Source organism: Astatotilapia calliptera, chromosome 18, assembly GCF_900246225.1.
Source record: "Astatotilapia calliptera chromosome 18, fAstCal1.2, whole genome shotgun sequence".
NCBI classification, from domain to species: domain Eukaryota; kingdom Metazoa; phylum Chordata; class Actinopteri; order Cichliformes; family Cichlidae; genus Astatotilapia; species Astatotilapia calliptera.
In genome coordinates this window covers 25696-40500 of record NC_039319.1, presented here as the reverse complement: position 1 = coordinate 40500, position 14805 = coordinate 25696, and the positions used below count along the sequence as shown (strand labels likewise).

Here is a 14805-nt window from a genome sequence, read left to right as displayed (position 1 = left end):
AATCACAGAAAACTGAGATTTTTTTAAACTCCTTTTTTGCGTTTACGTGTGGACGAGGAATACAGAGTTCGTCACGCAACGTCAAAGGTATGTGCCTTTTTCCACGTCACGCTGTGGCCACGTTATTGTTTACATGAGATGAATTGCAGAATAGCAGATAGAGACAAAATACTGTTAATCTGACTGTCTGCAGGTTTTACACGCAGTTACTGTCCCTCCATTTACAAAGGCAGAGGCGTCACGGTGTCATTATTTTACGTGTAGTTGTTTTTTCCTGTGTAATAATGTTCAACATTGCTGTCAATACATTTTTCAAAAAAAGGCTCTCTGTGAAAAATGGGTTCAAAAACATAAACAGCTGTGGAATCCTGTTTGCCTGTGATTTGAACTGGGGGAACAAATCGTGTCAGGATCAGCCTGATGTTATTTGTATCCCGCTGTAACTTTACTGTATAAAGAGCAAACATCTCCAACATGTCAGGAGTAGTTAGTCATTACAACAAGTGTTTGTGAACTAAAAATCAAGAATGTGGGATCCTGTTTGTCCGTGATTTGGAGAGCTCAGCGCTGCTCCCGACGAACAGAAAATTAATCCTGCAGGACACTGGTGCAGGTGAAGCCAAAGGGAAGATTTGCTTCACCATATTTTCTAGTCTTTGGCTTAGAATGAAGTTGGTTTGGAAACATATTCAGCGATGCTTCATTTCCTGCTTTGCGTTTGTGGGCGCCCCGTGCTAGCAGTGTCCAAGCGTTCAGGTTTTTTTTTTCCCTTTTCATACCGCGACCCGCTGTAATGGCGCTGCGCCCCCCCCCCTAGGGGGCGGGCCCCACACTTTGGGAAGGTCTGGATTAAGAGATGGAATGGCTTCTGACACTTCTTACTTGCATAAGTCCTTTCTTTGTGGCTCAGACAGCAAAAATATATATATATATTTTTTCCCCAGGAATTTTGCTCTGTCCTCAGGAGAAGACGTGTCTTCTGAATATAAACTAGCAATATAAAACTAGAAAGTTTCAGAAGAAATTTTAAGTGTGCCTATGCTGCTGCCAATGAGTGTTGTTTGCCATTGCCGGCTACAGGGAGCAAAACTCAGCAGAGCAGCCCTTCTCCACCATGAACTACGGTAAAAACAAACACTGCTCGCGCCTTACAGATGACAGCTTACAGTCTTGCGTAAAGATGAAGTGACTTCGTACAGCCCCGATTTGCAGACGCTGTGCGCAGAAGTTCAGGAGCAAAAGTCCCATTGTACCACGGCAGACATGATGATGTTTGCATGAACACGCTTTCTTAAAGCCTTTGAATGAAAACAAAAGGCTTTAAGTCAGCTTACATCACTGTCATACATATTCCTGTTGGTATATGTATGATTTCTATACATTTTACGTCAGATAAAAACGTTGTTCGTAAGATTCAGATAATTATTAAATAAAAGCCAGATATTTTAAATGAGAATAAGAAAGAAAAGTATTTCTTTGTGTCCCCCTTTCCCTGTTAATGCCCTGCCTGGCCCCCTGGCAAAACTTTGCTAGATTCGCCCCTGCACAGTTACCAGCTGTCAGCTACTTAGAAAAGGATCCTGGTGTTATTTGTCTCTCAGAAACAGCTCATAACTTCCCTTCAACTCATTCATGTCATCTAAAAGGTAAACCTGTTTCTCCATCACCTGTTCAGCTCTGATGATTCAGTAAGGACATCTCCTGGTTTCATCTTCATGTTTCCCTCTCACCAGATATACAAACCAATATCATGACCAGCAGGTTTTATAGCTGTGGCTCCAGCAAACATCAGCTGATACTAGAAATTAATATAAAAAAAATTCTAACAACAGCCGATCAAACTTAAACGTGCTGCTGTTGTTTAGCGCGACACCCGCCGATTTCCCCATTCTGGCGCAAAGTGGGCCAGATGTAAAGGTGATGACTGAAATTAGTCAATTAGTCTGTATCTGCTCAGTTTGAATCCAACAATAAGATGCTGTGCCCCAAAAGCTAAAAATAGTCTCTATCTCTTACTCACACACACACACACACACACACACACACACACACACACACACACGGTGTCATAGTCTATTAATTGGTAGCTTAAAAAAGAAGCTGAGGTCCATATTAGAAAAGCTGCTAAAATCATAAAACTTTACAGAATTGTAATAAATTAGCAATATAAATTGCTGGTCTGTGGTAGTGTATTAATTCGTAATGGAAAACAATAAGGTTGAACCAGGTGGAATCAAACCCACAATGTTTGGTCTGCAGACCCGTGTCATTACCAATTGCGCCACTGACAAGAGCAAGGGGTGCCTGGAAACCAGAGTGATGAGCAGTCAGAATTAGATCGCACTGAGAGGCGAAAAACGCCGTTTTTTTTGGTGTTACAAAACGTCGTGTAACTCAAAAAGTAGTTGGGATAGAAGAATAACTCTTGTACTGGGTCTTGGCATAGGCACACTTATGCACACTAACCCTAACCCTAATAAGAAGAATAAATCTGACGAATAGTAATAAGTATAAATCTGACGAATAGTAATAAGTGTGCCACTCGGCATAGGCACACTTAATAATGAAATTATCAATGTACTAAACATGGTGCATTCAGACTCAATGTCCCCAGCCACCCTTAGAATGCTTGTCCAAGCTCTACAACAGGTGGGAGTTGAAGCTCTGACGTACCAGGGCATCTCCCACTGCTACTGCACCATCACTGAATGTTTAGGTGAAGCCGGTCTGTCCAGCGTACTCCCCCACCACCTGATCCAACTCGCCACCAGGTGGTGATCCGCTCCTCTCTTCACCCGAGTTCCCAGAACATATGGCTGCATAGCTGATGATATGATTACAAAACTGATCATCGAACTGTGACCTAGGGTGTCCTAGTGCCACCTGCACTTACGGGCATCCTTATGTTCGAATGTGGTGTTCACTTTGGACAAACTGTAGTTTGCACAGAAGTCCAGTGTGGGCAGTTGCAAGTTGAGTTTAAAGGTGTTGATTATGGAGCAGGGGCTTCTTTCTTGGATGGCACCCTCTTAGTTCCTGAGATGTTTCCAGTTCATGGCAAGCTTGAGCCTTGGTGGTTCCTGGGTATTCTTGAACCAACCAATTTCCTCTGAACCTGAGGGGGACAGTTTGGGTCTTCCAGACCTAACAAAGTGTTGACTGATCCAAATAACTTCTACTTAGTAATGTAAAGTTAAAATACCTTACCTTTTAATGTTAAAAGACATTCAGCACCACTTATTAAAAATGTAAGCGGGTGTATGTATACTTTTTTCCTATGTGGATTGTAGAGAATAAAATTTCTGGTTCTTTTTTTTTTTTAGGTTACATCCTGGAAAAAGAACAGTTCAGAGAAATGATGAATAGCACAAAATTACCCTAACATTCATGGCCATGATTAGTGGATGAAAACTTCTGACTGCAGCTGTTGTCGTGTTCAAATTTTTCAGAAGGGATTCAGGAGAAATTTCTGTCGGTTAAAAAGATTTAATTTGCTTCAGCAGTTGAAATTACAAGTTGAAGCATTGAACCTCTGTGTGAACCACTGGTCTGCTACTCAGAAAGGATGACTGTCACAAATCACTGAGGACTCACACGCAGGACGCTCCAACTTGAGAAGGACACAGTGGAATTTTTTACACGTTCCACCAAGTGTATGTACAGACAGCGTAGGGAATAGTGCCATATACAAAGGTGACAGGGGTGTGGGCTCCAGGGAATCCAAGGTGGGGAGGATGGGGGGAAAACACTCGCTCCTCTTCGATCACTCACTGCTCGCCACCGGCCACTCTACAATCACTCGCTACAAGGAATCCTCTCAGGGAACACAGGGACGGGTCCGGGAATTTATATACAGAACATACACGTTAGCACAAAGGCACAGAAGTAACAAAGGCTTTATACTTTGAGAGCCCGGCTACACTGACGCGAGTCACACAATGATCCAGCGATGAATAGCCGCCATCCCTCGGCTTAAATGCTAACAGCGTAAGGGTTCAGCTGTTTCCTCTTCACGGGTGCGTAGCCGAGGGCATGAACCCACATTGAGTTCCGCCCCGGCGAGAGAGAGACAACAGTGCTACTGATCAGCTACCTGCTGATCCAAAGGGCCCTGACAATAATGGTGAAACGGGCTGTCCAGCTTATATACTGTGACAATAACAAAAGATTATTATAGCCATCTTCTCCCAACACAAATGCGGCAGTGTGCTCCTCCCATCCATTCACTTCCGACCTCCCATCTGCTCTGATTCCTGGAAGACACAGACACATAAATACACCCTACGTATCCTTGGCTATCTGCTCTTATTGTTATGCTGATTTCAGTTCAGGACATCTTTTTCGGACTTCCTGACCCAGAGACTATTCTAACCATTATCATGTATGTAAGCATGCTGCAAAAACCCTCTGCACTCTACGTGTGCAAATTTTCAAATCCAGACAACAGCGCTGAATGAAGCTCTCAACCCTCAAACACGCGCCAACACACTTATGAGAACATTTGCATTGTTTATATATTAACATAATAAAATGGCTTCATTTAATTATTTTATAAACAATTTAACAAATTTTCAACACTAAGTTTGAATGTGAGTGTGACAGAAGTCTTTGCTTAGTTTCTGTCCTGTTCATCAGTGATTCAGGACCTCTACGACTCGCGAGAACCCCATCACCACCAGAAGACGAGAGTCCACCTGATAGTCCAGATCTCAGCACCAATCATATGCTCCGTCCCATCTCACCTGGACCGCCTCGACCCAAATCTCCAATGCAGGTAAGTGTCAGGTCCCATGTAGATGTTAGTCACTGGATCTAGTTGTGTATCTGGACAAAATAATAATTTTCATTGTTTGTAAAAATGTAAATGTAGTAATTAGTTTTGCACTTGAATATTTGACCGAAGTTAATTTCATAGGTGCAGGTGTCAAACTCCAGTCCTCGAGGGCTGTGGTCCTAAACTTTTCCATGTGTCCCTGCTGCAGCACACCTGAATAACATTAGCAAGACTTTATAGGACTTGACTGCAAGCTGAGGAGGCAGTTCAGCCCTTTGATTCGTGTAACAGCAGCTCATGAGTGAATGAACATGGTGCAATAAAAGTACTTTTAGAAGTACATTTTTCAAAACCCTTTACTTCACTCTAAGTTACTTGAGTAGGGTTAGGGGTTGCAGTCAAACTTTATAGAGTCTTGCTAATTAGCCACTAACGTTATTCAGGTGTGTTGCACCATGGACAAGCTTCAGGACAGCGGCCCTCAGTGACTGGAGTTTGACAGCCCTGGATTTGGATTGTGTTTTTAAAAACATGAAAATTTTAATAATTTTAAACACCCGACCTCACTCACAGCAGTGATCGATCACATGGCCTCATTACCAAAGCATTCAGGTGTTTCCTTTAAAAACAGAACTCTGTGGCAGTGCTGCTAACCAACTTTTGTCCTCCGCTGTTGACGGCGGAAATCTCTTTGCTGTTCCAACCTCAAAGGCTGCGAATAGGAATTTCTGTCAGTGATCAATAATGTCAAAGTCACAGCTCACCATTGTCTTTAACTGCAAAACTCGACCTGATCAGACTGAACAATAATAACAAGCGATCGATGGGTATGCATGACTGATAGTGGTGTGTTTGTTTGAACTTCACGGTAACTTTCTGGGACTGTTTTTTCTTTGCTGCACACTTTTGTCTGTTGATTTGGTGAGTGAACAAGAGCTGTCTGTCCTGTGTCTGTGCCTCTGTCTGTAGATCACTACAGCAGTGTTATATACAGTCTGCAGATCATATATAACACAGTAGAGCCCGAGAGTAGAACATCACCTAGTTTCTACTGATGTTCATGAGATCTGACCTTTCCTAACATTTAACGTTCTGTACATGTCAGTGTATGTTGGTGTGTCTGTAATGTCATGGCAAGTTTCTACAACACTGGTTGAGTTTGCTAAGGTGCAGTGCAAGAGCTGATATCTTAACCAGGAAATAGTGTAAAAACACCAAAACACGGAGGATCTCAATTGTCAGCCAGCCCATATGAGCTGCTGCTGATACTGAAATGTCATCAGACACCTTAAGACAAAATACAGGAATATCTGAGCATTGGTTCATTGACTCAAATAAAGACGCTGGCTGTGTAATGTGCAGATTCTTATGTATGATGTACAATAATAATTAAGTTTGTTGGTGTACAAATGATCAAAAACATTTTTACAAAAACGAAATACAACCAAAATTAAAGAAAGGAGATTTATCATTTCTAAAAAACATTTGTTGTCTAATTTTAAAATAGAGCCACGGCAGACTAGAGCACACTCTGACCATACTAACGAATGAAAACAAGTCATCACATCTCAGTGATGACTGAAAGAAAAGGAGCACTCTGCTGTTTTTTCTTACTTACAGAACTTTGAAGGAGGGTTAAGATCCACACATGAGTCAGGGTCGGGTCTGAATCCTCCTTGTCAGTCTGACATGGTGGGGGTTCACATTATAATCATGTCATAGACATGGTAAATGGACTGTTTCTTATATACAACCATTCAGTAAAGCACTGTTTTTTGTTTTAAGTGCGTTCTGACATTCACACACTGCTTCAGAGAGCAACATGGGGTGGTATCTTGCCCAAATATTTGGTATGCAGACTGGGATCAAACCACCAACCTTCCGGTAAGTAGGTGACCTGCCCTACCACTCACCCTGTGGGTGGGTGCAGAACTAACTGAAAATACCAAACAGTTAAATCTAAACAGGCTGAAAGGTGAAACTAAAAAAACTAACCCAAAAATGCTATCACATAATCAGCAACATTCATTGTACACTAACCATTAACTAAGGTACCCAGCGCACACACTTAAAAGTTAAGAACAAGTGTCCCATCCAATCCCCCACATAGTTTCAAAGGAGCCCAGTCTATCAGTCAGAGAATAAAAAGCATGCTCTACTCTCAGACGGGATGCTAACAGGCCCTTTAGACTTTGCAAAACATCAGTCCAACCCTGACCTAGCATCTGGTTCTTCCTAGTCTTCCATATTGCCAGCTTAGCTGTGCCAGACAAAAAATTAATCAGAACCAAGGTCCGTCTTTTCTGCACTGAATACTTACGGCCAAAGACAAACAAAGGTACGGAGAAAGCCTCCCCTAAAGATTCCACCCACTCCTGCAACAAAGAAAATAAACCCACCAGCCGCGGACAACAGACCACTAAGTGCTCCAGCGTCTCCCTTTCTGAACAAAAAGGACAACCCTCCCCAGTGCCCGGGTCCAGGTGGGCCCTGTGTCTGTTCGTGGCTATTGCTCCATGTATAATCCTCCACTGGAGGTCAGCCATCCGTTTTTCAACAGGAGGCTTATACAGGACCCTCCACCTGCCTTTAGGGGTAGAGACCGAAGCAAAAAACTCAGTCCATTTTGAGTCCCGGATTCCAACCAGAGAGCGGAAATTCAGCAACTTAACACAGCATAAATAAAGCTGCTTCTTGCCACAAGAGCTGAAACTATCCAGCACTGGTGTCCCCAGGGAGAGCAGCATGCCACTCCCCTCAGGCTGCTCCTCAAAGGCAGGACTGCCCATCAATGAAGGGAAAACATATTCACTGTCATCAGCCCATTGATCAGCCAGGACACGATCACCAGCAAAGTCTCTCAGTGAAGGCGACAGAGATTGCCAAACGTCCTCCATAATCCTCTCCAGCACTCTGTAGGACTTAATGCCTGTGACACCACCAAGTGCACCCAGAGACATCCTTGTAAGATGACCCAGTTTGACAACACCAGCCTCCACAAACTTGGTCCGTATTGTAGCAGAAGAAAATACAGTGCTGGGAAAAAAGTCATTAAAAAACAGCGGCTCCTCGAAAAGCCACATCCCAGGTCTGGGGTCAGGAGCACGTGCGACCTTCAGCGTCCGCCAGGCGTTCATCACCGAGCTGTAAAATGGCACAAGTCCAGACAGATCCACCTGATCCAACTTCAGAAGAAAGAGGTGTTTATCCAATCCAAGCCGGCCCACTCTCCTAAGCAGCAGCTGAGCAGAAGCCAGCCAGCTGTGACCACAGCCATACAGCAGCCTCTGTGCCGTCTGCAGTCTAAAGGTTGCTGTTCTGGACAAAACATCTATTAGGCCTTGTCCCCCCTCCGCCACAGGAAGATACAGGCCCGCTGCACGAAGCCAATGCTGTCCCGACCAGACAAACTTCACCAGAAGCCGCTGCACCTCTTCCAGAAGACCGCGTGGTGGCACTAAAACAAGCAATCTGTGCCATAAAAATGAGGCAACTAGATTGTTAGCTACTAGAACTCTACCCCTGTAGGACAGGTAGGGGAGCAACCGGTTCCATTTAGACAGCTTAGCCTCCACCTTTTCCCGCACTCCCTCCCAGTTCTGCTTCACGAAGTCATCACTCCCCAAGTAAACCCCAAGAGTTTTAATGCCCCTTCGACCCCAGCGAACGTTCCCAGGAAGCGTGGGAATACTCGACAAGTTCCACTGCCCCACCAAACAAGCCTCACTCTTATCCCAATTTACCCTAGCTGAGGAAGCGTTCCCATACAAAACCAGACATTCCTGCAATTCCTGCACATCCCTTTGATCCATAATAAAAACATTAACATCATCAGCATATGCCGACAGGATAACGACAGGAGGGCTCTGAACCATATCCGGCAAAGAAAAACCCCTCAACCTGCTTCTCAGTCTACAGAGAAAAGGCTCAATAGCAATGCTATAAAGCTGTCCAGAGATAGGGCAACCTTGTCTAATCCCTCTCCGAACCAGCACAGGACAACTCAACCCCCCTCCCACCTTCACAACACAGCAAGCATCGCTATACAACAGCTTCACCCAAGTCAGAAACCCCCACCCAACACCAAAGGTCTGCAAGGTAGAAAAAAGAAAATCATGGTCCACACGGTCAAAAGCCTTCTCCTGATCAAGAGAAACGATGCCAACATTAGCATTGTACACTTTGCAAATATCAAACACATCTCTCATTAAAAATAAGTTATCAATCACAGACTGATCCAGAATACAGTAAGATTGATCCAAACCAATCAGTAGTTCAATGACCATTTTCAGTCTGTTCGATAAAACCCTGGAAAGAATCTTGTAGTCCGCACATAAAAGGGCCACTGGTCTCCAGTTTTTAAGAAGGGTTAAATCTCCCTTCTTTGGTATGAGAGAGATAACTGCACGCCTGCAGGAAGCTGGAAGTATCCCTCCTACAAAACACTCCTTAAACATGTCCAGCAGGTCCCAACCCAGAAGACTCCAGAAGTGCTTAAAAAAGTCTGAAGGTAAACCATCTATTCCTGGAGCTTTGCCTGAAGCCTTCTGAGACACCGCCGCAGACAGCTCATCCAAGGTTATATCCCTGTTCAAAACGTCCCGATCCCCTGGGCACAGCTGAGGAAGCCTCTGCAGAAGATCCGAAGCAGAGTCCACATCACAGCCATCCGCACTAAACAAGTCCGTGTAAAAGGCCACTGCATGCCGTCTCATCTCAGCCGGATCCGTGGTCACTCTTCCATCCAAAAGCTGAAGACACACCATTTGCTTTCTGTGAACCACAGATTTCCCCAAATTAAAGAAAAATGTGGTTGGAGCATCCATGTCCTGGAGCCTGGCGAAACGTGCTCGAACCAAAGCTCCTTTAGCTCCCTCATGTAAAAAATGGTTAAGCTCTTGCCTTTTAGAATGTAGACAATCATTATTCTGCTGACCTAACTGTCAACCAGACACATTCTCCATATGTGTTATCTCTTTTTCAAGGTCCTGCACAGTTCTCATGATATTGGCTGTTAAAAAGAAAACTAGATCGCTGACAAAATACATGAATTTGGGACTTTTCTACCTCCCACCATTGAGTAAGGGAATCAAAATCAGCCTTTCTTGATCTCCAGTAATCCCAAAAAACTAAAATTGTCACAGAATATCGATCATGCAAAATTTTTATATTAAACCGCCAAAAAGATTTGGAATTGCTGGTGGTAGATAGAAACGGGTCCATTAAAGCTAAGCGATGATCTGTAAAAACAACAGGAAAACACTGATGGTTAAAAATTCGAGCAGTAAATGAAACAGACACATAAAACCTGTCTAATCTCGCTGCACTAATCCTGCCATCAGTCACTTTCACCCAGGTATACTGCCTGGATGAGGGATGCTTCATCCGCCACGCATCAACCAAATTAATTTTCCGTAGGACATCTGATAAAGCAGAAGATGACTGAAGATGCGGCTCCGCCCCAGTCCTGTCCAAAGTAAAGTCAAGACAACAATTCCAGTCCCCACCCAACACAATACAGTCCCCTTAAGCAGCACCACTTAATTTTCCTTTTAATGTTTTAAACAAAATCTCACGTTTAGACCCTAAGGTTGGTGCATAGACAATAACAAAAGTAAAACTAAAACCTTCAATTTCAGCCTTCACCAAAAGGACTCTGCCCTTTACCATCTCTATGCTGAAAATATTTCCATTTAGAGAAGGAGAAAATAAAACAACAACTCCTGCGCTAAAATTTGTCCCATGGCTAAGAAACTTCTGCCCTCCCCACCACAGATCCCAGTCTATTTCATTTAAACTGTCAGTATGTGTTTCTTGGAGAAAGACTATATCTAGTCTCTTCTGTTTGATCACCTCAGCTAATAAGGCTCTTTGATTTGCATCCCTGCACCCATTCACATTCCAGGAGGCCGCCCTCACTAAGAACTGAGTGAAGTATGCGAGTTAATCTAAAGGATGATGTTGTTTCTCCATAGCAGAGCCACATCAGCTACGTCTGCCACCAAATGTTTAATCAGTGATGCACCAGTCAAACTTTCTAAACACCAGACCGAGCCCTTCTCAGGTCTCTTTCACTTCACCTCATCGTGCTTTCCATCAGGGCCGAGGCAAATGGTAGAGTGCGTCTCCAATTCCTGGAAAGCACAACAGTTCTGAAGATGTCACAGGAACCAGTGTTGTAGAATCTGCCGTCTGCCATCAGAACAGTTGAAGGTTTTCTTCAGACTGGTTTATTTTGTACTTGTGTGATAAAGGTCTCAGATCTCAGACATAAACTCTGTGTGATCTGTACGCACGTAGCAGCTATCACTGTCTAACCTATGAACAAATTCAAAAACGGTATCAAAATTAAAATAAGTATTAATCATCTATTGAAGTAAATTTGGCTTCATACTTTTACAATTTAGCTGAAAAGTAAACATGTTATGGTGGAGGAAAGTTCCCCAGCCCTGTTTTAAAGGTTGGTTTAGTGCTTCAGCCTCTATCCATTTTCTGTGGGATTCTTGTGTTTTATGTCCAGTGGCAGTGATTAGACACTTAATGCTGGTGCAGACATTGAAACAGTTTGTCAGAAGGTGTCTGTCTTTGGCAGCATGTTTTTATTTATTTATTTTTTTCACAATGATCGTTAACAGCTCGCTGTGTTCGTTGTAGCTTAAAAAGGGGCCACCGGTGCCTCCTCCACCAAAGGTCACACCAACCAAGGAGGTGGCAGAGGAACAGATCATCGACCTCTTTGGTGGAGAATTTTTACCTGCTCCTTCGCCATCACAGGTATGAGTCCATGTGAATAATGACGGCAGATGTCGTGTGGGTGACAGACTTGCTTACTTGTTTTTGCACTGTCATCTGCAGCCCAATGAACGGCCCGGCGAATCTCTTCTTGATCTGGACTTTGATGCTTTTCAACCAGATGAAAGCGTTTCACCAGTACCACAGGTTCCCTTTATTACCCGAAAGCATCCACACATACACCTGAAAACCATAGCAGTGCACAGGTCTTATTTCTGACATCTCGGCAGGAGCGATTGAGAGCTGAGTCTTCACTTACTGTAATGATGACAATGGGAAGCAAACTGATAAATAATTCACCTGCTATCAGCTAACAGACTAGAAGACAGGTGGCGTTTCAGCTGCTGACACACCTGTTAGTAGCTCTTTGGTCCTTAATTCTCAGATTAGATTTTTATATTTCTTCTTGTTGTAGTAAAAATTACTTCTGAAGATAAGCAGTTTTATATGGATTTTCTTAAACTGTAATATATTTGACAAATCAAACAGTCCAAACATTGTTCCTTTCTTCTTGCCAGTACCTCACAAACTGTGTTAGTTATTCAGTATTTTTGCTCCTTTCAGACTGCTGTACCATGGGACATGTGGTCGGTGAGTAACTAACCCTAACCCAACTACTTCTTATTCTACAGCTTGATTTAATGAGAAAACGATCAAGTAAATCTATAAATCCAGATTGCAGTGGTAAATTCAGTTTTATCCCCTTTTTAAGGCAAATACTCAAGCTGCTCAGCCTGTAAGTAAACTCGCATAGTTCACTCTGTAATACATCATTTATTAATAAAGTTATTCACTCCATCAGATGGTCTTGTTAATCCAGTATAGTCTGCACAAAGTCAACGCTGGTCAACAAATGGATCTTTCTGGGTCAGTTTTTCTTTCTTTGGAAATGTAAATCATTATTTTACTCAGTCGTGTTATCGCTGAAGAGCTGTTGCCACATATTTACAATTTCCACAGTTTAAAAAAACATTATCAAAAAGAGGAGATGGAGCAGTTAGTTAAATTCAGGAAGCCCCACAAAATTTATTCTGTACATCTGGATGCATCGTTCCAAAATACCATGTCCAGAAGAACAGAATACATTTTCTGGGCTTTCCTGACATAGATAATTGAGCATTTATCAAGACCAAGACTTATGGGAGATTTCCCCAAGGCTGGTTGTCTTACCCCTGTTTAGTTTAAGACAAAAATATATTAACCACTTATACACCAAAACACAGCATAGGTTCTCGGAAGCTGTAATCTTATAGTGTTTATATGTGTAGTGGTACTAGTAGTATAACCTTTTTAAAATTAGTTTGGGGGAAAAAATCATATAACTGGTTTAAATTAAAACCCCATCATCTCATATTTAACTTTCTCTAAAATGGATTCATTCATGTTGTGAATTTTAGGTGTGTGGATTAAAAAAGAAACAACACAAACAAACACATACCTAGAACCACCGACTAATTCATTTTGACCCCAAAGAAATTAATGCACAACAGTTGCAGCATGCCTGGTTGCCAAGCAACACTCTTTATTTGCACATGAAGACTGTTTGACATGAAGACTGCTGTATCAGAACAGCTGAGACATGGTGTCTCTTTCAGACCCCAAAATATGCCACTCCAAAAATTGGTCCACCCCAGGGATTGGGTCCCCTGACACAAACAGAGTAACATAGTGTACGCTGTTAAGTACCAGGAGGATTGCCAGGATTTATACATCGGGGAAACCAAACAACCTCTGGCGAAGCGGATGGCACAACACAGAAGAGCTACCTTGTCAGGCCAGGACTCTGCAGTCTATTTACACCTACAGGCCAGTGGACACTCTTTCAATGATGAGGATGTAACATCCTGGACAGGGAGGAATGCTGGCTTGAGGGTGGAGTCAAGGAGGCTATTTACGTGAAAAGGGAAAGACCATCTCTGAATCGAGGAAGTGAATGGCATGTCATGGCCATTGACCAAAGGTCATGACAATTTGTATGTTGTTAACGCCATAACCACATTAACGTGGCAAATCCCTGTTAGCGAGTTATCGCGGATCGGCCCGTGCGTGGGGCTGCACGGCGTCAACGCGTTATTGTGGTTAGATCATTAATGTGTTGATAGTGACTATACACAGTGCAGGTAGAACACAGTTTCCCCCTCCTGAGTCACCTGACGATTTGCCAGAATCTCTCTGAAAGTCTTTTTCCATGGCCTCTCCAAACTCCTGCTACACAAGTTTTTGCTTCTTCCACTGCCTGAGCTGCATTACGCTTGGCCTGGTACGTATCAGCTGCCACAAATTCCACAGGCTAACTGAGCCCGATAGGATTCCTTTTGCAGCCTGGTGGCTCCCTTCATCTCTGGTGTCTACAATTTGGTTTGGGGGTTACCACCATGACAGGCACCAACCACGTTGTGGCCACAGCTCAGTGCAGTGGCTTTGGCAATGGAGGTGCTGAACATGGTCCATTCAGACTCAATGTCCCCAGTCTCCTTCAGAATACTGCCGGAGGTATATGTCGAAGATCTCACCGGCCTGGGCCTCTGCAAGGCGTTCACTCACTATATGAGTTTGTCTAGCGTCCTCCCCTGCCGCCTGATTGAACTCACTACCAGGTGGTGATCAGTTGATGGCTCAGCAGCTCTCTTTACCAAAGTGTCCAGAACATATGGCCTTAGGTCTAATAATACGATTACAAAATTGATCATCGACCTGCAGCCAAGAGTGCCCTGGTGCCTGGTGCACTTATGGATACCTTCACTTTGTTTGTTATGGACAAGCTGTGATTTGCACAGAAGTTCAACATCAAAAATACCACTCAGGTTCAGATCCAGGAGGCCGTTCCTCCCGATCTAGAGTCATTTCTTTATCCAGAGTTGCACTAACTCAGGCTTCTTTCAAGACAGATGTGACATGTCCCAACTGCTAGTCTTGGTAGCTGAGGATTGGTCAGACAGGGCCTCCGCTACTGGCTGCAGCCTGACACCCAGCTCCTACGGCACTTCCTGCAGTTGGTGGGCCTACAAGAGGACGGGCCCATGTCCCTTTTGTCGGGTTGTGCCCCACCAGGCCCCATGAACTAAGGCCCAGCCACCAGACCCTTGCCCTCAGGCACCATCCAAAGGCCTGCCTTCAGGGTGAGACCCCAGTAACCCTATCCAGGGCAGGGTAAACTGTTCCCTTAATGGTATACTACCATTGGGGCCCTGCAAGGGGACATAAGCCCACCTGACAAAATAACCCCTAGGATCCCTGGG

General features: G+C 43.7%; 1 protein-coding gene across 7 annotated transcripts in view; it reads left to right on the top strand.

The window, feature by feature from the left end:
• amph (amphiphysin) overlaps positions 1-14805 on the top strand; it is a 48557-nt gene that overhangs the window by 19294 nt on the left and 14458 nt on the right. For 6 of the 7 annotated variants that reach the window (XM_026148847.1, XM_026148845.1, XM_026148843.1 and 3 more), the window contains exons 10-14: positions 4636-4774; positions 11429-11548; positions 11630-11713; positions 12131-12157; positions 12279-12302. In XM_026148847.1, coding sequence (XP_026004632.1) covers positions 4636-4774; positions 11429-11548; positions 11630-11713; positions 12131-12157; positions 12279-12302 — 394 coding nt within the window. The remainder of the gene's footprint in view (positions 1-4635; positions 4775-11428; positions 11549-11629; positions 11714-12130; positions 12158-12278; positions 12303-14805) is intronic. The other variant, XM_026148844.1, reaches the window with a different exon arrangement.